The 23,089-nt window shown below is 39.9% G+C and overlaps 2 protein-coding genes and 1 long non-coding RNA gene across 4 annotated transcripts; all 3 read left to right on the top strand.

The window, feature by feature from the left end:
- Positions 1–688: 688 nt before the first annotated feature.
- Positions 689–2,224, top strand: LOC103459215 (uncharacterized). The gene is made up of 2 exons (XR_532693.2): positions 689–813; positions 1,753–2,224. It is a non-coding gene; the product is annotated as an uncharacterized LOC103459215 (long non-coding RNA).
- Positions 2,225–4,751: 2,527 nt separating this feature from the next.
- LOC103459212 (sortilin) lies at positions 4,752–16,560 on the top strand. The gene is made up of 21 exons (XM_008400587.2): positions 4,752–6,166; positions 6,382–6,444; positions 7,038–7,114; positions 7,192–7,288; positions 7,884–8,051; positions 8,203–8,276; positions 8,490–8,536; positions 9,177–9,313; positions 9,411–9,494; positions 10,359–10,419; positions 11,227–11,379; positions 13,094–13,191; positions 13,284–13,383; positions 13,460–13,634; positions 13,979–14,172; positions 14,653–14,845; positions 15,020–15,136; positions 15,447–15,588; positions 15,670–15,776; positions 15,853–15,970; positions 16,063–16,560. Exons 1-21 carry the CDS (start codon positions 5,909–5,911, stop codon positions 16,075–16,077), a joined length of 2,478 nt encoding a protein of 825 aa, XP_008398809.1. The 5' UTR covers positions 4,752–5,908; the 3' UTR covers positions 16,078–16,560.
- A 689-nt stretch (positions 16,561–17,249) lies between these two features.
- Positions 17,250–20,532, top strand: fam3c (FAM3 metabolism regulating signaling molecule C). 2 transcript variants are annotated; one of them, XM_008400585.1, is made up of 10 exons: positions 17,250–17,352; positions 17,692–17,748; positions 17,837–17,941; positions 18,122–18,148; positions 18,595–18,718; positions 18,951–19,009; positions 19,099–19,149; positions 19,223–19,307; positions 19,394–19,520; positions 19,817–20,532. In XM_008400585.1, the coding sequence occupies exons 2-10, from the start codon at positions 17,733–17,735 to the stop codon at positions 19,904–19,906; spliced, it is 684 nt and encodes a 227-aa protein (XP_008398807.1). In that variant the 5' UTR covers positions 17,250–17,352; positions 17,692–17,732; the 3' UTR covers positions 19,907–20,532. The 2 variants fall into 2 exon arrangements, with proteins under 2 accessions (XP_008398807.1, XP_008398808.1); XM_008400586.1 differs by lacking the exon at positions 18,122–18,148.
- The last annotated feature ends 2,557 nt before the right edge of the window (positions 20,533–23,089 follow it).

Here is a 23,089-nt window from a genome sequence, read left to right as displayed (position 1 = left end):
AACACTTTCCATGTAGGTCAGGCCTGGCTGTTTTAGGTCAGTAGCTTAGATGTTTTTGCTCAAATTTAACCAAAGCAGACTTTAGAAGTCAAGTTTTATTTTGTTAGCAGGAGTCAAATATGACGCAAACTCTCACTTTTCAAAAATCTTTATGACAAGAAATATATTTCAAATAATACTCTCCCGTCCACAACAGCTTGGATCTGTTGCGTGTACCCTTCAGAATTTGGAGTACTTTTTAAACCCTCCTAGTTTTTGTCATTTTTTAATTATTTTATGAAAAACTGTGAACATCAGTCTTATAGGTTTTTATGAAGTGTTCAGAGTGTGGGGACCTGGCATAAGAAGTCAGCCTCGGGTTTTTGCTCCGGCCCTGGATAGAGTGAAAAGCTGCGAGGGGAAAGTCAAGAATGAACCTAAATGTTCTTGCAGTGACATGCTACTCTAGGGAAGAATAATTGATGTCTTTTGTGATGTGGTTGATAGCGACGAAGCGTTGTACAGACTCATCAAACCATGTAATGAGTGCTGAATGACTCACAAATAAACGAACGAGGACTTGAATGCGAATTTTAATTAGGTATTTCAGAAAAAAAAAAAAAAAAACCTCCCGTGGAAAAACCCGTCAGGAAGTAACTGTTACACGATAGGCTCCAGCAACAGAGAGAGAGAGAGAGAGAGAGAGAGAGAGAGAGAGAGAGAGGCAGCCCAGTTCTGTGCTGAGCCTTTCACACGGACTTTACAGCTGTTCTGTTCGGTCCCCCACACATCTGCCGAGGAGAAAGCGAGGACAGAAACATCTGTTGATCACTGGTATGTGGATTTCTTGTCACGTCGGCGAACAGACAAACCCGCACTGCAAGCTCTGCTCGCTGTCTCGCAAGCAATTTGTCCGGTCTTCCGTTTTACTTAAGGAACCACGTTCCGCATGTTCTGTTACTGTCGCGTTCGGTGTCGGCTCCTTGTGATTAAGTTCACCTTTTAGAGCTACAAAAAAAATTTAAATAAATAAATCTACAGCGACTACGCGCACATGATGCTACTAAAAGGTTTCCGTTTCGCTTCCGATGTGTTTCATGCATCGATCGGTCGCATCCTCACGGTTTGTGACTGTGGATTTTAGGCAGTAGAGTATCGTAGCGAGAAACTGTAGCGTGGAAATACATTGATAGATGATTTTTTTTTTTTTTTTTAGGCGGGGGGTGATTTTCGGGTTTTTAAAACATATTTATTTGTAATATATTTTTTCTGTGTATGGGATTTGGATGCAGCCACCTTTGCAGAACCATCCTGACCCAAATGTCCCGAGTTAAATCAGACTGGATGGAGATTCGGGGAGCATCTGTAAACATTCATTGTCAAATCTTCCCACATATATTCTAGGTTGGATTTTGGTTTGGACAGCAACTCTCTCACAGCTTTCCTACAGCACCGTGCTATGATAATGGTTTTGTTGTTGTTGATGTGTTATTCATTTTCTTAGCATTTTGCATGCTGGTGAAAAAGTTCAGTTTTGTGCTCCAATGAGTTGCACCTAATTTTGCAACTTTGTGAAATGCTCGATGTGTTTGTTCTGCTACAACAGCCATATTCTTGGTAAGTCTGAGGTGTATGTCTTCGCATTGACTTCTCGCACACTGGATTGTATTTAGGGGTATTAGAGTATGTGGGGCTCAACATTCACGTCTCAATTTTTAGATTTTGCTGGTGAAAACGTGTAACATGATGTTTTTTTTTTTGTTGTTGTTGAAGGTAACCAAGCATGGCCATCATGCTGGCTGCTGCGGTACTCAAGCTCTACGCCATTGGAACCGCACTCTCCTTACTGGCTTTTATTTATGGGATTGCCGACTCCTTCGGGGGACTCATGTACGCTCAGAACCACCACTACATCCACGGACTGGACCACCAGACACAGAGGCAGATCCCCTCCGGGGCCCACGTGCGAAGAGGATCTGTGACGAGAAACATTGGCTGACGAGAAACTTTGTGATGTTGGATCTTTGCTTCGCTTTAAGGAGACTTGGACTGTATATATTTTTCTTCCCAGGGGAAGTTTTGTCTTTTTCTTTGTCTACGGTTAAAAAAAAAAAAAAAGATGTTGTGCAGCTATTTTTCAGAGCAACTACAAAGCTGTAACAGATGTAGCAGCACTACTGAACAATTTGCACTAAAACTAGAATGTTTTTATAGCTGTTTCTGAAATAAAATACCTTCTTTTTAATTGTTTAGCAAGTGTAAATTCATCACAACCTCTCTTTAAGACATGATTTACTGGAGCAATAAATCAGTAGGGTTGCATCAAAGACCTTCAACAGGTCCAGACTCAGTCTGAAGGAAAAAAAAGAAGTGCGCAATAGCAGCTTAATTTATGGGGAGAGAAATTTATTTCTTTGATCCCTTTTGTGAGAATAGTTGTTTAACCGGTACTTGGACTGTTGTTCTGTGTATTTACTGTGGTTCTGATGATTTTCTTATAGGTTCGGGGAACAGATAAATGGAAAATCTACAAGTTAGAGCAAATAGAAATCCTGAATAGTGAATCATCAGATTCAAACGTAAGAGACTTATTGACGCAATAGTGTTGACCCTATTGAATGTGTTCTTGTGTGTCGACGAATGCTTGAAACCTACACCAACTGGTTTTAATAAGTAGTGGGTGGGGGAATCTGTTTTTATTATTTTCTTTTTAAAGGTTAAAAAAAATAGCCTTTAAAAAAGGTTATTCTCTCAGCGGCGCTGAGATTGTCGCATACACAAGACCAGTCATCGGTGTTGACTCAAAGCTTCTCCATTTCACATTTTGCTATACATGCCTCATCAAATACTCAAAAACGACGGTTTCCTCTTCTCGTTGTGTGAAGCAGTTTTAACATTTGCTTGTTGACATTTACCTGAACCCTTTTTAGATAGAGAGAGAAAAAGAGAAGGACAGATGCTGAAGACGACTTGACAAGAGGAAGGAAAGGATTTAAGTGACTTAGAGCATTGGGCACGATTATCGGAGCGAAACAAGCTTGTCTTTGTTTTTCAGAAACTGCTGAAATATTGGGGTTTTCATATCACCAACCATCTCTGGGATTGCGGAGAGTGGTTGGGGAAAATATAAGAAAAAAAAAGCAAAGACCCAATGGTTAAAAATGCCTTTTTGTTTTCAGAGGTAAGAGCAGAATGGAGAGCATTGTTTGAGCTGATAAAGCCACAACAGTAACTCAAACTAGAAAATTCCTGCAAAAATTTTACGGGGCATGCCAAAGTGTACCCATTGGCTTGGACCCAGCGTTTTGACGCCAAAAATTTGCATTAATGCTAAAGAAAGCTGCAATGTAGTCAATAACCTGTGGCGAGTCAGAAGCATGTGGACTAAGCTCTACCTGCACCATTAAGTATGTTAAAATGAATGCATAAGCTAAAATGAGCCAAAATGCTAATATTAGCGTGAAGACTATCAGTCGCATGTGGAGCATCACTCACATGTTCTCTGTCATTGACTTACTCCATTCAGTATACTAAACATTGCTAATAAGTAAGAAAATTAGCTAATAGCTAACTTTAGCAAAAAGGCTTGCTGTGCAAGGCAGTGCACTAGTGGGGCCAGTGAAATGCTAAAGATTGTGCTAATGTTAGCAGTTCACTATCCTGAGAAAGAATACATAAAAAAGCTAAATATTACGTCGGTGCACTGACATGAGAGGAATCTGCAGGCTTTTATTTTGGAAATTTTCAGTAAGTTTCATTTTAATAACCACACTAATTCACTGCTCTCCCTATGCATTGCTATGGCATGCCCCAATAACCAGTCAAGATATACAAAATATGATCTCTGAATGCACAGTAGACCGTGCCCTGAAAAATATATGGGCTATAAGAAGCAGAAGACAAAACCGGGCCATCTAAAAACGGGAAACTGACTCACTATAATTGGATAATAACAGATCGGAAAATATTGACCAATCCAATCAGTGTTGTTTTCAGCTGCAGTTTTCAGATGTTAGGCTCAGAACTGGGCATAAACATCGTTTTAGCATGTATCCATCCTGTCAACAGTTCAGGTTTTTAGTTTGCTGGCTTCGATATATTTGAAGGTTTGTTTTAAAAAGTCAGCATCTCGGCCGACAGATTATTGTATGTATACGTGTGGATTCCTACCCAAAAGGAAGTTTATCATCTTACACTTTTCTTCATTTATGTTGTGGTTTTACGTCCATCATCGCCCCCGTTTTACGAGCCATTAGTCACCTACTGTGTGAGGTTGCATCTGTTGCCGCTCCCAAAACTTAATGATGACATGCACATCCGAACAACACTCATCCACCCGAAATGTCGTTTACTGTATACGTGCTTCTCTTGGCTAGAGATTTAACCTGGATACAGCCGGCAGCAAGACAGCTGCGCTTTGTTGGCAGGACCACTGCTAAATGTATCCTCATAGGAGGGTTTTTCTATTGAAAGAAGTTTCTTAAATATTTACTCCTTGTCAGTACATGTCCTCACTTTCAACATTTGCGTAAGCAAAAGCGGGGTGAGAACTTGTGCGTCAGACGTCAGAATCTTTCTGCACTTTATGCTCACCCCGGGCGATCATACGTGAAAAAATAGTCGACCCTGTCTGTTGATTTTTTTTTATATACTACAACAGAAACAGGCTAAAAATATATTTTAATCATAATTATCTTTTATTTAAAAGTGGAACCCATTTAGGCTATAGAGTCATTTCACACAGTATTCAGTATTCATTATAGTTATTTCAGTATTCAGTTATCTCATCAAATTTTGGTTGTGAAACTCCAAAACTCAGTTTCTTAGAAAATTCTCACATTATCAAAGACCAATAAAAAGATCCTTGTTAAAAAAAAGATTTTCTATGCAGTTAGGATCCAGAAAGCGAATTTCAAGCTTTGCCATGGTTATTGGACCCCATGTGGATACATTTGGTAATGTGGGTGGGTACGGAGTCCAGGTGGGATGAAATCTGCATCTTCGTTAAACTGATAAGCCAAGGAAAGCATGAAATGACCTTCTGGTAAATTTCTCTGCTGACACATTGGCTTAATAAACCACCGTGGACCAAAACCAGCAGATGATGCCATCCTCTTCTTCCAGATTCTGCTTAATATCCAAATCCAAAAGATTTAAGATTACAAAGTAGCAATCAAATCCTTTTAGTTTTTAGCGCATATGAGGCACTTCTTGCCCTGTCTCTGGTTCAGGAGTGGCTTTTAGGATTGCAACATGTCACTTAATTGAACTTAGTTTCTCTATCAACAGCAATGAAAACCAGCTGCTTCTCTTCCATTAAACTTTCCATTAAAATGCTTGTATACGGAATTATATCAACACACAGCTTTTTACCAACAACCTTCTGGAGCTTCCCCTGCTAATGGAGGAAAACTCCAACAATGTTGGGGATGCGTTTAGTGTAACCAATAATAATCAAAATTAACTTAAATTCCCATACGGCATGTTGTTACATGAAATAAAAAAATCTCTTTACCTCATGGAAAACATTGACTTTCGAAAGTGTTTTAACAAGCGGGAATAAAAGTAATGTAGTAATAAGGGTTCAAATGAAAAACACAGGGAAAAACTGTGAACAAAAAAAGAATAAATGCCTTTTACATCAACAAAAAGTTATGAAACATGAAAAAAAAGAAGAAGCAAAAACATACGGTGGATGCGTTTCACATCTTCTGTTGAAATTGAAATCCTTCCTGTAGGTCAAATGGATACGGGTAGAAGCACCTGCTCTCTTAACACAGCACTTTTTTATGTTAATGACCCGTTCAAGCACTCCCCACCCCCCCGGGGCTTGCTTTCATACCGCAACACCTTCAGCTGAGCCAGTATCTGCAGGGACACAGGTCACCATAACTCTTCCTTCCTCCGAGTGTCCACTCTCTCTGCTGACATGATCTGGACCACTGTGCTCCTCGGTGGGCTCCACATTGCCCTCCTTCTCTTAGCCGAGGGGAGCAGCAGCAGCAGCAGCGGCGGTCCCTGGGGAAGAATGGTCGCTTTCCAGCGGGGCCAACGGGCCCCACGCCTCCAGAGGGACACCAGCGGCTCCACAGACTCCTCGAACCCTTCTCGCGGTCCGGCCTTCGCCTCCTGCCAGCTTCCCCTCACCCCGACTGAACACAAGATTCTGGACGATAACACACAGGAGGTGAGAGCATGAAGAGAGTCGCCTGTTAATAAGTACTTAAGATCTATTTAAGCCTAGACATGCAGCACAAAAGAGAGGCTGATTAATGATTTTAAAAATATGTTGATGTTTTTGTTTTTTTTAATTAAATGAAATGTATCAGGAGAATGGAAGAAGTTTGACTCATTACTGACGTCAATGATACTTGAACATTTTTGTCCCCCTTTTCCTCCTAGACAGGGTTTAATGGTGACGACGGCTCCCACGTGATTCTCACGTGGGTGGGCGACGGTACAGGAGTGAGTGTCCTATTTGATCTTCTTTATGCTCATATGCAGATTTCCATTTTAAAGCATAAATATCCGGTTTGTACGAAAGTAGAAGTTTGCTGTTATTAGTCAAACAAATATTGAAATAATCCAACTAGATGTGCAGATAATTATTTGTGTGGCTTGCTCTAGTTAAAACAGATATGCAGACGTAAAACACACAAGAGACTGAAGAAATGTGGTTGTGCACCAAGAAAACAGCAAAAAATTAGAAGCACATACTAAAACATAAGTCATAACTAAGCATATACATGTATAAAGATTCGTATTAGTAGTATTGTCTAATAAATTGTTATTGTAATGTTTTCAACATTACTTGTGAAACATAAACTCAAATATCACACACTAAGTTTTGAACTTAATCTGATGGCTACAGATTAAGCTCCACTGTTTGAAGTTGATCTCTGTGGTGCTTTTAGTCTGAAACAAATTTTTCATGATTATTTGAATAAATAAATCAACACAACTCATTTTTATTGCGAGAGTTTCAGGAAACACTCTCGTGAGTTTAGGGTTAATCTTAAGAGTCGCCCCCACTCACACGAGGTTTCTTCGTGCCTCAGGTGATCCTGGTGCTGTCGACAATCAGCGCTCCGCTCGATTCTTACCTGGCAGGAGGCTCATCTCGACTTTACCGAAGGCGAGTCCAAATTTAACCTGCACGTCCCTTCCACTCAGCACAGAGTTACAATAAATGTCCTTCTTATTTATCAACAGCACAGATTATGGCAAGTCCTTTCACGATATCTCCCACCGCATCAACCACACCTTCATCAAAGAGGAGCTTGGAATCAGTGTTGGACCCGGGAGCTCAGTGAGTTAACAGTATATAGCCATCAGTTTGTTCGCAAACTTTAAAAAGACAGTCAGTGCTGCTTAACGTGGGGATTTCTATGTTGAACTCCTCCGTCCTTTCGGTTGACGCCATTCTAAGGATTGGGGACATTGGAAACTCTGGGGAAACGCTGTGAGGTTCTAGAAGAAGTCAAACTGCAAAAGGTGTGAAGACACCTCCATTGTTGTCAAAATCAACCCTACCAATGTCTTCTGTTTCCACACATCCAATCAGTGTGGCAAATTTATTTATTTTTTTTTGAGAAGCTGGAAAGAATTTGATTAAAACCATAAAGTTCAATTTTGGTCTCAACTGACCAGAGCCCTTCGTCCAAGCGATTACTTTGACGATGCTTTGAACAGTGGTTTTCTTCTAGCCACTCCTCTGTGGAAACCAGATCTCATAATTATGCACAACGTGTTGTTGGTCCATTGAAGAAAATTCCCCCCAAAAATAGTGCAGCATAATGTGGAAAAACTGTGAAAAGTTCAAGCTCTGTGAATAGTGTTTCTTGGCCTTGTGAGCATGATAACTGATCCAGCTCATATCTGCTCTCGACCCATTTCCATTGCAGGTGATACTGACTGCAGACATTCCCATAGTGGACAACCCGGGAGGGATCATCTTCACCTCTACGGACGCCGGAGCAACTTTCAAATCCACCCAGCTGCCCTTCCACCTGGATCAGTCCATTACTTACCACTTCTTCAACCCCGACTTCTTGGTGGCCCTCAGCATAGACGTGAGTCTTTCAAACCCTTCACTTCCCTGCTCATGTTTTTCCATCTTCGGTTTCCCACGCCTTGTTGAATACTCTCAGCCGACACACTGTCAACACGTCGAGAACACACCTTAAAGAAAAAACAAACACGGCTCTTTTCCTGACTTTGCAGGACAGTCTTTGGCTCTCACTGGACTTTGGCGCTAGATGGACAAAAGTTCACGAGGCAGTGCATTCTTTCTCATGGTGAGGATAAACAGGAAGCAGCGTTAGTCAGCGCAGATTAAAGGGCTGAGATAAAACATAATTACAAAGCATCTGGCTATTAGAACACATTGCTTTGCAAGATGTCATGCGCTACAGAAAAGGAGAACCCTCCAGAAAACAAAACAAAAAAACGTCCCTTACAAGAATCTTGTGACATTCTGTGTAACGTTGGTAACTTCCTGTTTCCATCAGGGGAGCAGGCACAAATCTGTTCTTCAGCTGCAGCCGGGTTGATGCAGGTAAGAAGCAAGAAAGTCTTAAAAGGGAAGTCACACATCTTCACTTGAAATGCCTTTTGGTAGTTTTATGGAGCGACGTCCACAGATGAGGGTATTTCCAGTTCTGAAAGAGGCTTGGAGGCTTTTGGGGAAAAAAATCAGATTGATCAAAGCTCAGCAGAGTGATTGTTTTGTGTCAGCCAGTGACTGTCCACATGAAATCCTGAAAATTAAACTATTTTAACTCAGATCTGTAGCTCGACAACTTGAACAAAGACATTCAGCGTCATGTTTTGTTAGTTTATTTGTTCCTGGAGAGAGAGCTCATCTCACCCACCCTTCCAAGGGAGGGTGAGATGAGCTCCACTGGCCTCGGGGTTTCCATCTAAAACCAAAAGCATAAACAGAATTTGAGTTCATTATACCTGGGTTATGTATAAAAAGGTGGGAAAGTTGAGTTTGCAGTGTGTCACAAGTAACTACAACAGCAGGGAAACCACATAACAAAAGTAATATATGTTTAAAAAAATCACAACTTATTAGACACAATCACCTCAGGTTTAATGTGACTCCTCATTAAACTGTATCAATCGAGTTTTTACGTAATGTGAGGGCTGACTAACTCACTAGGAAGCAAAATCTAATTTTATTCTTTTATTAGTTGAAGCAGAAGAAAGAGGAGATTTAGTGTTGAAGAGGACGAAGGATTTCGGGAAGACCTTCACCATAATTCACGAGGACGTCTTCAGTTTTGGCTACATTGGAGCCTTTCTCTTCTTCTCTGTGATGGAGGACCCGGTAAGACGAAAGGACTCGACGTTATCCCATAGTGCTGGGGTGCTTCAGCTGCCCTCCCTTGGTGTATGTTGGATAACGCCGTGTTCGTTTCCCCCAGAGGTCTCCTCGGGTCATGTATTTTTCATCGGACCAAGGAGAGACCTTCAGTCAGGCACTTCTGCCTTCCGCATCAACAGAGCAGGTAAGAAAAAGGCTTGGATTTGTTGCTTGGGAATTTTAGTTGTTGATCCAAATCTGTTTTCATTCCAGGATAGGTATTTATCTACACGTACTTGTATAAACTTGTGCTGTTTTCAAGTGTTGGAGGCTAACATGTTGATAAGAGTCACCAGTAATTATCTTTATAACATTTCAGTGTGGTTCCAGTTTATTGTGTATTGATAAAACTTACACACTTATTCTTATATTTCCTTGAGATGACATTCGCTGCTGCTGTATAAGTGGATGTATTGGAATAATTTGAATTGGGGTAGTTCCTGTGGATTTGTATATTATATATATTTTTTATAAGTAGAAAAAATATTTAAAAAATTTTATATCCTTTTTCACTTGAGTTGAACTCTTCCTTGATCACATCATAGTTTTGAAAACAAGAATTTTCAACTAAAAATACCACAGAAATCAGTAAAGAAAGTGATCCTAGTTTTTTTTTTTTTGAAAGCGATATCGGTTCATCTGGTGAAAATGGTGATTAAAAATCTCTCCTTCTAAAACAGCTCCAGATATTTGTCTTGTACAAATGCATTCTAAGATTTCCACATGCTTTAGTTCACTAGACAATTATTTACAGAAGCTGGTTTGAGGTAAAACTGGAAAGGCCACGTCTCCCTTATTCCAACACTCCCTGAATGCACACCTGCCCCAGTGAAACTTATACCCGCACGTCGTGTTGACACTGCAAACACAGGCGTTGTCTGACAATGATTAGACTCTGTTTATAAAGAAGTCATCAAAATGAAGAAAAAAAAAAACAAAGTTGCAGTTCTACATTTTTTTACCCTCACACTGTCTCTCTCTCTCTCTCAATTTGTGCGTGTGTTTGCAGTTTTACTCCATCCTGGACGGAGATGAGGACATGCTCTTCATGCATGTGGACAACCCAGGAGGTACCGCACAAAAAAACACGGGCCTGAGTTAATCTCTTCCTCCGAGACAGAAAGCGTGGCCCCAGAAATGCTAAAACGCGACCGACTCATTCGCGCTTGAAAATATATCGAAGCCACGTGACAGTTCGTATCTTTTTCAGCTACTTTTGTTATAGTGATGAAAAACGTCGACAAGAAAGACTGAACTGGTTTCACTGGTTCTGTGACGCCCACAAGACATCCACTTTGATAATTCACCCAACTCCAGTTTTCTAATCATTTCCCTCCCTGTTGCCTTGTTTCCTTCCCTTACTCTATATTTGTCTCACTAGCTAAAGCTTTTGTAATTGTTTTCCTATCAAGCCTACATCTGCTCCAGTCGGTGCTCTAAAATCAGCTCAGTGGGACTTTTCAACTGCAGAGATAAATAAGGGAGACATGTGGGCACAGCAGGGGGGCCTTATCTCTTGCTGGCTACGAGGAAGCAGAATTAGGTAGCGTTGCAAAAACCGGTAATCTTGCCTGTGGATGAGGGCGTTACACAAGCAGGACAAGCACAAACGCTTCATGACATCCATTCCATCTCTCAACCGTCTTTGTCCTTTAAGCTTTCAGCCGACACGTGTATTTAAGATCCACATTCATAACAAAGGCTTAATGACGTTCGGACGTCTTGGGTTATCCTTTGTGTCAGCGTGTCATGACCTGTGCAGGTCTTCCGTATTAATTTCACGCCTAACGTCTTAACAAAAGATTTAAAACACAATCAAACCATGGCCGCCACTTGACATTCCTGTTACAGCATCATGTTGTTTGGTTTCATCTCAGACACCTTCTTTGGAACCATGTACACGTCAGATGACCGTGGGATATTGTTCTCCAAGTCGCTGGAACGACACCTGTTTGACGGACACAGGAAGAGCGATTTCACCAACATCACCTCACTGAGGGGAGTTTATCTAACTAATAAACTAGATATCGGTAAGTTTCTCTACCAAGCTTTTCTCTTCTACCCCTGTTGATGCACACGAATACACAGTTATTAAAAGAAAAAAAAAACATACGCACACCCGATTGCAGGCTGAAGGTTTAGGTTAAAAAGTTAAAAAAAACTATAACTTGGTGCTCATTTGATCCTAAATTTAGATATGGAAGGGTAATCTTGCTTAAGTTAATAGTGGCTTATAGGCATTTGTTAATGCACAGGCCAGTGAATGTTCTGACAGAGCACTTCAATCATGTAGATTTGAAGACTTTGACTAGATCTGTGACTCTCAAACTTCTCATAACAAGTACCAGGGTTCATTTTAGGAAAATATAGAGCTCTGGACTAGAGCTACTTTTGGAGCTTCGCCCACACAGGTTTCCTTTACGCATGCAAATTAGAATCTATTTCTACTCGGACACACATTAAGGCCAAAAGGCCTTAGTTGCCTGGATTATCATCAGCAGTCCTTTATCCCAACATTCAATGAAAATGTACCCACTATGCTGTCTGCAGACCCTGCCTGCTCTTTTTTAAGACTCTTTATTTTGAACGCACAGAGGGGATCAAGGCTTGTTCCATGTCTGCAAGTTACCATGGTTCTGTGGCTGCAAAACAAGACCAGATCCTAGCCCATCTGTCACCAGCTGCTTTAAGGTCTTTGTGTGGATGTGTAGGCTTTATTGCTTTAACCAAAACCAAACTGTCAAACATCTGAAATTTGTCTTTTATTCATAGGCCCCGGTTCCAGATGCCATGTGGCTTGCTTAGAGACAGAGTTTAAAACTGAAGCCGTCATGTTTTCATAGCAGCCTTGCAGGCCATGCTGCTTTCTCTTCTTCTAATTACACCCTAATGAGCGTTAGCAGTTCACAAGTTGTCTGGAGCCATTTAAAGTTGTCAGGGTTTTTTTTAGGAGCCTCCCTGCATAGTGCACCTGGTAGGCAGGCTGCGCATTCACTGCTGGAAAAACCTGGTGGCTGGCAAGACTGTTTTCCACTTGTGATTAACCTTTTTGGAAATAGCTTGGAAAAACACTTTCAGATTGTTGGACAGCAGCACTTCGCTGTAAGATCATTTCTAATTCTTCACCAAAATTCTTCACAGAAGACAACTCACAAAAACTCGTGAGTTTCTCGCGCTTCCCAACAATAATCGAATCAATGCAACTGAGCAGAAACATTTTTGCTGATACTGATACGTCATATTACTATGGAGTGCTTTTGTTGTCATTATCTTACAAACAGTGACATAGTGAGGTACACCGAGATCTGAAAATGTATCAAAATGGAAAGATATAACTAAAATCTCCTAAATTTTAGCTACTTCTTTTAAGTAAAATCTATGTTTTTGGTTATTCCAAGTCACCCCTGCTGCAGATAAACATTATTTAAAGGGTATTTCTTAAGAAATAGAAGCAAATACACCAAAGACTCCATACATGACATGCATCCTAAGCTTTTAGGCATAGAAATACAATCTTAACCCCTAAACGAACAAAAGTCCAGCTGTGTTTTGCACAGTTTTGGACCGGGCAATATTTCTGCTCTTCTGCCACCATTTCTTCCTAAATACTCAATTGCATTTTAAAGCAGCTTGCCACCTTTTCATTTCTGTGCTCCCGTATTTAAACTGTGAGTATTTACTTTAAGCTGACATTAGATGGAATAAAAAAATCAAACTTGACCTGAGAACGTTGCTCTGTTGCAGATGGCCGAATAAGATCCGTCATTTCCTTCAACAGAGGAGGAACATGGAGGCAACTGAAGAAACCCCAGAACGTGAACTGCGCAGACAATGTTAAGCGTGTATGTGAAGAAACGTGTGTGGGGGAAAAAAAAAGGCTTTATTTCTCCGATTTCAATTTCTAACTCTGGCTTTGTTGTCTATTTTTAAACAGTGTAACCTTCACATTCACGGAGAGCACAGTCGTAGAAACCGAATAGTTCCGATGCTCGCTCTGTCTGAGCCGACTGCCATTGGTCTCGTCATTGCCCACGGTAATCTGAACTCTTTATGTTAAATATGATTAGAATCTAACGTTATCTTAGATTATGTTATCTTTTTCTCCGTCAGGCTCTGTGGGGGATTCTCTCTCATCGTCTCAGCACCCAGATGTGTTTGTTTCCTCGGACGGGGGGTATAACTGGAGAGGGAGCCTCAGGGGCCCTCACCACTACAGCATACTAGACTCTGGGGGTCTCATAGTGGCTGTGGAGGTTCACCGTGAGGGAGAAGTCAAGACCATCAAGTAATTAAAGAAATTACCAGCAGCTTAGGTTTTGGTTAAGCTTGAAAAATAGCACTTGGTCAACAGCCAAAAAAAAAAATTGTCTGAGAACTATTAATGGAAATTAACTGATAAAGTCACAAAAATGTCGTCAACTTAGTCAGAAGATCGGATTTCTCTAAATCAAATTAGAATAAAAACCTGACCTGATTGAGAAAAACGGATGTCATTTTTTGATTCAGCGGTGCAAAATAATCCTAATTCAGTTGAACCCTCCCCCCCCAAAAAAAACAGCTTCCAAAAAATATCTTTTGGTAACTCAGTGCATCCAGTGCCTAAACTGTGCCGATGGCATTTCCCACCAGATTCTCCACTGACGAAGGCCAGTGCTGGAAGTCGTATAACTTCACCGAGCAGCCCTTCTTCTTCGCAGGCCTGGCCTCTGAACCAGGCACCAAGGCCATGAACGTCAGCGTGTGGGGCTTCAGGCCAGAGGAAGACGGTCAGCCGATGTGGGTGGCCGTCACCATCGACTTCCAGAGCCTCATTACCAGAGAATGTAAGTCAAGAATGACGAAAAATGGGGAATACCCCCAGGATCAGCTTGCTCTTTCCCAAATCTCCTGCTTAGTATTTGTAGGACATGCTGCCACGTAGTGGTAAGTGTAGCAGTTGTTTTTCTTTTTCTTTTTCTTTTTTTTACTGTAAAGGGAGGTTTTGAACTCATTACTGTACAAAGATACTTTTAGAAAATGTAGCAAAAAGTCAATAGAATACAAGAACAATGTCCAGGTTAAGGATTGCAGTTGAGTTATGCTTCACCTGCTTTTAAAATGAGCTTTAAATAAAATTACTAGTGTACTCTTATGACGATCTAACAGAAAGGTCCAGAGCATCACAGATCCAATGTTTGTACTAAACATTGTCCACAAGAGATTTTTCTACAAATACATCTTGTTTTTTTTTATTCTAAGCCCTCTCGTAGCAAAGGATCATTGCAAGTTATAGTTATAAGGGTATTTATTTGATCTATTAATAGGTAATAAGAAGGACTATGAAGAGTGGCTGGCTCATTCTACAGACAAAAAGAACTCCGAGAGAAACGGTTGTGTCCTTGGTATGAAGGAAACCTACAGGAGGCTGAAGAAGCAGTCTGTGTGCAGAAACGGGCGAAACTTTGTGGTCACTAAGAAGCAAATCCCATGTCCATGCACCAGAGAGGACTACTTATGGTATGTCAATTTGGTTGTTATCGCTTAAATGATAGACATTTCACACTCAACAAGTGGTTAAGAGCGTAAATTGGCTTCGCCAAAAACGACATCTCAGTCCAGGATTGTATAAGGGAGTGGGGTTGTGTTGTGTTGCTGGCATTTTCGTGAACATGTTATCGTCTTTGAAAACAGTGACTATGGTTACTATCGTCACGTGAACACCTCGGAGTGTGTGAGACGGCCAAGTACTCCAAACAAAACCTTCGAGATGTGTCTGAATGGAGAGGAGGACGAACTTCTGACTGCTGGGTAATAATCAAAGTTATTTAAATGAAAGATTATGTCTTTTTCATGCATGGTTAGGTTTAACTACAGAAATATTTATGCCCTAATCAAGAAATTGTGACTATTCTTGAAAACTGATGCTAATCAACGCCCTCAGTTTGATTTTAGGTAATTTTGGGGCATAAATATCAGTTTCTAGACATCTACACGGCTCAAAACCATGTATTATTTTCTTACGATTTCACAGTTAACAGCTTCTTTGTTTTGTGTCTGTCATGTAAAATCTTAATAAATGTGACAAAGCAAAGACGCCGTTTTCTCACAATGTTTGCAGGTACCGAAAAGTCCCAAGTGACAAGTGTCAGGGTGGGTTCACACCTCAGGATGTGGTGCAGACAATCATCCGACCATGCGGGGTTAAGCCCAGCCCTGACCCTTCAGTCAAGTCCACCTCTGTTGGACACTTTGACACACCAGTAAGAATAGTTTTAATGTTGAAATGTTTGTTTGTACTGATTAGAGTTCTCTAATATATATCATTTTTTTCTTTTTTCCAGAAAGAAAGGCTTGTCCTGACCCTGGTGTCTGTAGGAGCAGCAGTTGTTGTTCTAGTGGCCATCGTCTCTTCAGTTCTTGTCGTCAAGGGACGTGTTTATAGGACCAGGTGAGTTAGACATACACACTCCCAGCGTGCAGCTTTTTACCCTTTGAGTGCAAGCAGATGACTGTGGTTTCTGCAGGATGCCAGCGTATCGTTTCTCTAACCTTCGCATCCAGGATGATAACAACGGCATCACAGCAGAGATTGCGAGTGCTGCTAGCAGCAACGGTACAGCTTGCCAGCACGACTCAGATGTGGTAAGAGTACTTCAGGATATCTTTTTAGGTTTGTGAATCAAAGATGTCATTTTCACTTGTTTAGTAATACCCTTATGCTCTTGATTTGACAGGATCTTCTCCAATGACGCATGGCTAAATCTGAAGAAAATGCCAACGATTGAAATTGGTCCCACAGAAGAAAAAAAAACCCTGCTCTAACTACGAATGAAAAAAATAATAAGTTAACAATTGTTATTTTCGTAAGTTAAACTATTTTGTGACTTGTGTTTGTTTTCTTTATTCGTACAGTATTTTTATATTCTATTTTATTGACTGTTTTGCAAATATTTCAGCCTTTAACTGTAAAAACTCTGAAAGAATCTTGACTTTTATTTATGTCTTTACCTTTTTGGTATGTTTAATGCTGAAATATTGTTGCTCGCATTGGATGGCCTTCACAGAAAGAAAACATTCCAAGCAATAACACGTATCAAGAAACCGGCAGGGGGCGTTGCGACATGTTCCGTATTTCTCAAAACAAGCGAGGGAAAATACAGGAAGTTGGTTAAAACAAAGATTTTGTTTGACAGATGTATCACTCGTATAGGGACCTTTATTTGGATTTTTCTTTCTTTTTTATCACGGATTTAGATTAAAGGCCAATAAATAAAACATTTTTAAATAATATACTAAGGAAATTATTTAAACTCGTTCCTTTAAAAAAAAAGTTTAGTCATTTTGATAACTGCTCTTGCTGAGAACACATACATAGTTTTTCAATTTGATACAAAGCATCAACTTTCATTTTGTGAATATTCTTAAGTCAATGTTTTCAGTAAATTATATAGAGTAAAAAGGCCCAGACTTGTAAAGCTGCTGCTAAACAGACTCTATTGAACCTCTATTATTTATTCTTCATACATTTTTACCATGTTTTATGTCTTTATTGAATACGTTAAATATTGTGGAAAATAAGTGGTTTCTTTCTGTTCAATTGGGAATTTTTCCCAACTAGATTTTTTGTTTATTTTTTTATGGATGTTTTTGCACCAGCTTCGCGCATGAAAAAAGAGAAAGGAAATAGCAACAAAAAGCATAGATCTTGTTTTTGAAACTGACAGAAAATACCCCAATGTACAAGACCAGCCAAAAAAATAATAATAATAATAATAAATACTTTTACCAAGTTTTAAAGTGTCCTTTCTTGTCCATATCCAGACCCATTCAATAAATTTGTGTAATTGAAGACCCGTCTTTATGTATCCATGTTTAGACCCGTCTTTATGTATCCATGTTTTTCTGAAGAGAGTGACGCATCTTCACCTGTTTTCTTCGGCTTGGGTTACAGGAAGCTTCGGCACTATCAGTCTGTCTGTTAACTAGTCTCTTAAAGAAGTTTAAATCCAGCTGCTCTGGAGTCGGTACGTAAGAAAAGTTAAAGCATTTAATAATCCTGAACTGCAATAATTTTTGCAAATAGTCAGAGATACAGAGTCAGTTTAGCGAGTAAAGCTGCAGTTTGTGCTAGTTAGCGTTTATAAACAGATGTTGGTAGTCAGCGTCATATCCAATGAGTTGTGTTTATTTGTATTATTTGGATAATAAGGCAGACCGAAGGTGATTATTAGTCATTAACTGGCCAGAACTTGTTAGCCACAGCTAACGTCTTAAGAGTGCGCTTCCGTCTTTGTTGCGCAGACGTAAAACACAAAAACTGATAAAAAAAAAATAAAAATAAAAAATTGCTTCACAATTTTAAGGTTGTTGGCTGTGAAGAAAACGTGGCGGGAGGCTCGCTAGGATGTTCAGGGCTAGCGGTAAGTACTAAATAAATGCATTAATGATTTTTTTTCCGCCCCTTTTTTAAATAAAGTTTTTCACGCTCTGCATGTGTTCACCTTGCAGGCATTTTGAAGTTAGCGGCGCTCATCTTAGCGTTCCTCCTTGCTGTGTTTCTGGCTTTTCAGCTGCTGGAGATAAACGTGGAATTCAGACTAGGCAGCATGATGTGTGAGTGGCGGCTTTTGTCATTTTTATGCGTTTCTCTACTGGATGTTACGCAACGCTGTCCGTAAAATAGACGTGGAAGTCGTTCTTTAAGAACTAAGGGAGGTGCTTGTGATGATTGACGTTTTTCTTACTCACTTTTTTTTTCCACTTTTCTGTGTTTTTTCCCCCCTTGCTTTTTAGCCAGATCTTTGCCAGCAAATGAAGCTCGTACGTATTCGCAAATTATCCATCTTTCATTTTATCTTTGCACAATCACTGCTGTGAAATGATGCAGAGTCAGATGCTTAAAAGCCTTAAAATAAGATAACTTGTTGTATTATTGTATACTGAAAGTCTTGAAAAATCCATCTTTTTAACTTTAGTAATTCAGCATGACAATTATTAGTGTGCTTGCATTAAAAACTATTCTGTAGAAAACACTTTATCTATATTTTTATGAGGTTGCAGCAGACAGAGAACATTTTTCTGAGCGTTTATGATATTTGCTTTACTTCTAGATTTATTACTTAACGTACTTTAGTCTAAAGGTTGAATTTTATTCTTCATTGTGCATTTATGATTCAATAATAATAATAATAATTAAAAAAACGGTTCAAGCCTCATTGCACATTGTTGCCATGGCTGTATTTATAGATTCATGTGGTATTTTGCAGACACAAAGCCAGCTGTCCATAAATGTGGCCTTTCCAAGGCGTGTCCACCTGGACACATGGCCTTCAAGCTGACCAGCGGAGCTGCCAGCGTGGTCGGCCCCAGAATGTGCCTGGAGGACAAACTGTAAGTCAAATTCAGTTGATAAGATGGTAAAATAATACTGCAGAAAGCACAATACACACTTTTTGTAGTATCGACCTGCTTCTTTTTTTCTTTTTTTTTTTTTTTAACCTTTTGTAACTCATATGTTGAGAGTCCTGTGTGTTGGTGTTGACAACAACAGGCCACGTCAGGGAAAAACAAAAAAAAAACACAGTGAGCTCTAATTATGCAATCCTCTGACTTTCTGTTGTAGATTAATGAGCGGTGTAAAGAACAATGTTGGGAGAGGGATCAATATCGCCTTGCTCAATGGTACGACAGCTTTTCAAACTAAAATTTGTAATTTCACATGTAAATTTCTAGTTTTATTCCTAACTTCTTTTTTCTTTTTTTCTCGCCAGGAAAAACAGGAGAACTGTTAAAGACCGCTTATTATGACATGTGGGCAGGAGGTCAGTGTGTATTTCCGTTTTAGGCGTGTAAAGATGTTTGCACCGAGCTAACTGTGTCTGTAACCCTTTATAGACGTGGCTCCGTTTATTAAATTTCTCAAAGAAATTGAAGAGGGGACAATCGTAATGATGGCCTCATTCGATGACCCAGCAACAAAGTAAGCGACGACTTCTACTTATGGATTCTACAGATTCAATTAGATGTGTTTTTTTTTTTTCCCATGTTATGTCTTTGGTTCTACAGACTCAATGATGAAGCCAGGAAGCTGATTGCAGATCTGGGCAGCTCGGCTGTGGGGATCCTGGCCTTCCGGGACAACTGGATCTTTGTAGGAGGGAAAGGCATCAAGACCAAAACGCCATTCGAGCAGGTGACGTCACCTCCCACAACCTTCGTGCATCTTCCCCTCTCGTTGTTTTCATTTCCAACAGTCTGGAGTTTCATTTGGGTTTGTTCCAGTCGAAGTTCACATCCCACTGAACTCACTACGCCCTTAAGATGCCACCGTCGTTCCATTTATGCCTCTTCAGCATCCATATTTGCCCACTACGAAGCCTTGTTTCTGTCTTGGTGTTGCTTACTTAAGACCAATTAGCTCTGCCTAGCGTAGCTACATACCTGCTCAGGTTTGTCATGGATTTCTTTTGTCTCTCCTTCTCTCTTCAGCACATAAAGAACAGCGCCGACACTAACAAATACGAGGGCTGGCCCGAAGTCTTGGAGATGGAAGGCTGCGTACCGCGGAGGCAGGACTGAGCCTGTTAGCGTAGTCTCACCCGCTCAGCCGGTCTTTCCTGCCGTCTTCAGTTCAGATTGGTCAGATGTCTTTCCGTTTGATCCTGAAGCAGATTTGGACAGCTTGGAAAAAGAGTAATAAGCTCCAGAGCGGGAGAATGGAAGCTTCCACCATCTTGGATCTTTGGTGTAGATGGAGGCTTTAAATGGGACGGAAAATTTAAAAAGTGCAGCGATTTTAAGAAAATTGGTTCCGTTTTTCTCATCGCACTTCTTGTATTTAGAGCCCAAACTTCCGGCGTTGCTAGACTGTTGAGGTTTTGCACTGTTTATCAAGTAGTGTCGCTGCCTACTTTCTGCAGCTGGGGACTGAACTTTCCATCGTCTACACACTGCCTTAATCTATTTCACACGTTTTGTAGCCAACAATTGTTGTGATTCAATTTTTTGTTCTTCTTTCTGGAGTCGTTTATTTAATTTTTTTTTTTTAGAAAATTATCATTTTGATTGTAACCAAACATACCAAATTCACTGTGCAATGTGTAAATATTTCTATAGAGCAAATGTTGGATTCAAAAGATTTAATTTAAAGAATATTACAACAGTAATATAAATTCTTAGAACAAATAAATAATAATGAGACTGTTGTTCTTTGTTTGAGCTTCTTCCTTGGTGAATTGCTTTTACGGAAAGGCCAAGTCCCACTCACACCTCAGCTGCAGGAGACGATTCGGTCTTTGAATAGGCCAGCGCTGCAGTACGCAATTCCAGTCTTGACAAAGGAAGATAACACGTCTGTCGTTTGGACCATTATTCATATTCCCCTGATCTAAATCTCCCTTTTGAGATTTCTTTAGGAACGTTATCTGCCCCACATGTTAATGCCCCTATGTGAGCTATCTTTACAACAAAGATACACTGGTAAGGTTTTGTTTAGAAGTGTGTTTGAAAAGAGCCGAGTATGCGAGTTTTCTCTCCCACACTTGAGATAACCGATAAGCCCAACAGCTTCATCTAACCTAAAAGTTCAGCTTGCTTTGTTTTTCTCAGCTTAAGAAGACGTTAACACATTTATTCCACAATGTTACGTCTTCATTGCAGAAAAGTTTCTGTCAAGCAAAAAAACTTATTGGTCTTTTGATTTCCGTAAAACATTTTTCATAAGGAAATAAAATCCCTCTTCAACAAGTATTGTAAGCAGTGGTGTCATCAAAGGCTGTGTGGAAGATGTCGATGTAATTTGTGCAAATATGTATGATTTTGTTTCTCAAGATCAATAGAGGAAAAGGTAAGTTTTAACTTGCTGCCACATGCATCTTCATGTTCTTATGCCAACTTTTTACTGGTATTTGGTTTATATAAATATATATACTTAAAAACATAAAATTCACTGAATCAAACAGCAAAATACTTGATAGAATTCTGTTGCAGCTTTTGGTTTCAATACGTTATCCTGATAGTATTAGTGGCTCTATCTGGCCACCAGATGGCGCCTTGTGGTCACAAAACTTTAAACTCGGATTCATCCATCCATCTCTTTTCTTTACACCCCTTGTCCCTTAGTGGGGTCGTGAGAGGTAACTCGGATTCAAATTATCTTTATTTTGGTAAATTTACAACATAGCAGGAAAAAAATAAGAAACCAATTAAAACTATTTTACAATTATTTTACAAAAAGGAATACACTGAAGCCCAGGGCTTATTGTTGCCTATAGACTCAGCATTCTACAATCAACTGTTTTAATACTTTTACTTCAGAAAAAGTATAATGATGTGTACAATTCACGTCATTATACAGACTAATCTCATCTGTAAAACAGGTCGCGTATCTCTTATTTCGTTACATCATATTCATGTTTTTATGAGTATATTTTTCTTCCAGTTTCTTATCTCGTTCCTCTACAAAAAATGACCGACAGGAGGCGCTATTGCACTGTATTTTATTCAAACCCAATCTGTTTCGTTACGTCTTCAGTTTAGTCGAGCTACATGTAAACAGCAGGGAAAAGTGTTTTTCCCCCCCTTTGCCTAGTTAAATATATTATAATTCTGACATATCTCTGTGGGACATTTTATTGATGATGCATAAAGCTGTCCCTTATGTCAAAAACATCAGTTTTTAAACCGATTCAAAGTGTAAAAGCTGCTGATTTTGATTTAATTTTAGCGTCAGACAAGACCAGAAGTCTTATAAAAAGCATGAAATACATACAAATGTCAAGAATTTGTGGAGAAATCCCATTAATATGTCGAATTGTTTTTTTTAACCACACTACATGCTGGTATGATCTGCAGCATCTTCCGTCCTCCCTCTCATCTGAACAGCATTCACCTATTGTATTTGTGCAGCAGAAGCTGCGTCTCTTACAGCCACAGAAGGGAAAAACTCCGCTGCGCTTCCTCTGATGTCACCCAAACTCCACACGCCATTCCCTACCATTTTCCATTTACCGTCTGTGTTTTTACAGGCCTGTAAAGGAAGGCAGCGGCTATGTTGTTAGCGGTTCCCACTGTTACTGGGAATGTGGATTCAACACACTTGTTTCCACTGTAAAGAAATATATGTGCTGGTGTGCGTGTCCTCGTTGTTCTCTCTCATGTGGGCAGAATGCCTTCAGAGCTCCTGAAAACAAAGTGTAGGAGTGAATCTGTCTTATGTAAAACAAGCTAACTGGTGCATGATGCGTGAATCCAGCCCGAATCCAACTAAGCGTCATGTAAAAGCACTGAATTATAAATACAAGCAGCCTATAGAATCTGTTCCTTTATTACATTTGTCTTCATGCTCAGTATAAATCTTCCCAGTGAACAAAAGATGGCCGCCTCTCTCTGTAGAGCTCAGTTCTCTGTGACCCCTGGACTGTTGCCCTTTGACCGCCTGGCCAAAAACTCTCCTGCTCCTGTTTGTCGGACAGAAAACTTTTGAGGAGTCCTTTCGCTATGCCCATGAAACTTTTGATAAAAATGCTCCGACATGTCAATATTCCAAACGGCAGACATAACCGAAACAATAGGCAGGTTATTTTATAACTGTTTTAACGTACGGCCTGCAGATTCAAAAGCAGAACATATTTTCAGTCAGAATCAGTTCACCAATACTGCAGACTATATAGTTCACCATTTCCAGATTGGTTTAGACAAGTGGAAGGAGTTCAGAAACACAATATATCACATACATTTGAAAAATATTTAGCATTGCAGAAG

Source organism: Poecilia reticulata, linkage group LG23 (genome assembly GCF_000633615.1).
Source record: "Poecilia reticulata strain Guanapo linkage group LG23, Guppy_female_1.0+MT, whole genome shotgun sequence".
In the NCBI taxonomy this organism is placed as follows: domain Eukaryota; kingdom Metazoa; phylum Chordata; class Actinopteri; order Cyprinodontiformes; family Poeciliidae; genus Poecilia; species Poecilia reticulata.
This window is presented reverse-complemented; position numbering and strand designations above follow the sequence as displayed.

Bases quoted from the DNA above. Each gene is read 5' to 3' on its own strand.
- fam3c (XM_008400585.1), top strand. The intron at 18,149-18,594 runs GTACGTATTCGC...GGTATTTTGCAG, and splicing joins TTTGCCAGCAAATGAAGCTC to ACACAAAGCCAGCTGTCCAT. The intron at 18,719-18,950 runs GTAAGTCAAATT...TTTCTGTTGTAG, and splicing joins ATGTGCCTGGAGGACAAACT to ATTAATGAGCGGTGTAAAGA.
- LOC103459212 (XM_008400587.2), top strand. From the start codon at position 5,909: ATGATCTGGACCACTGTGCTCCTCGGTGGGCTCCACATTGCCCTCCTT. The intron at 6,445-7,037 runs GTGAGTGTCCTA...TTCGTGCCTCAG, and splicing joins GGGTGGGCGACGGTACAGGA to GTGATCCTGGTGCTGTCGAC. The intron at 13,192-13,283 runs GTATGTGAAGAA...ATTTTTAAACAG, and splicing joins GCGCAGACAATGTTAAGCGT to TGTAACCTTCACATTCACGG.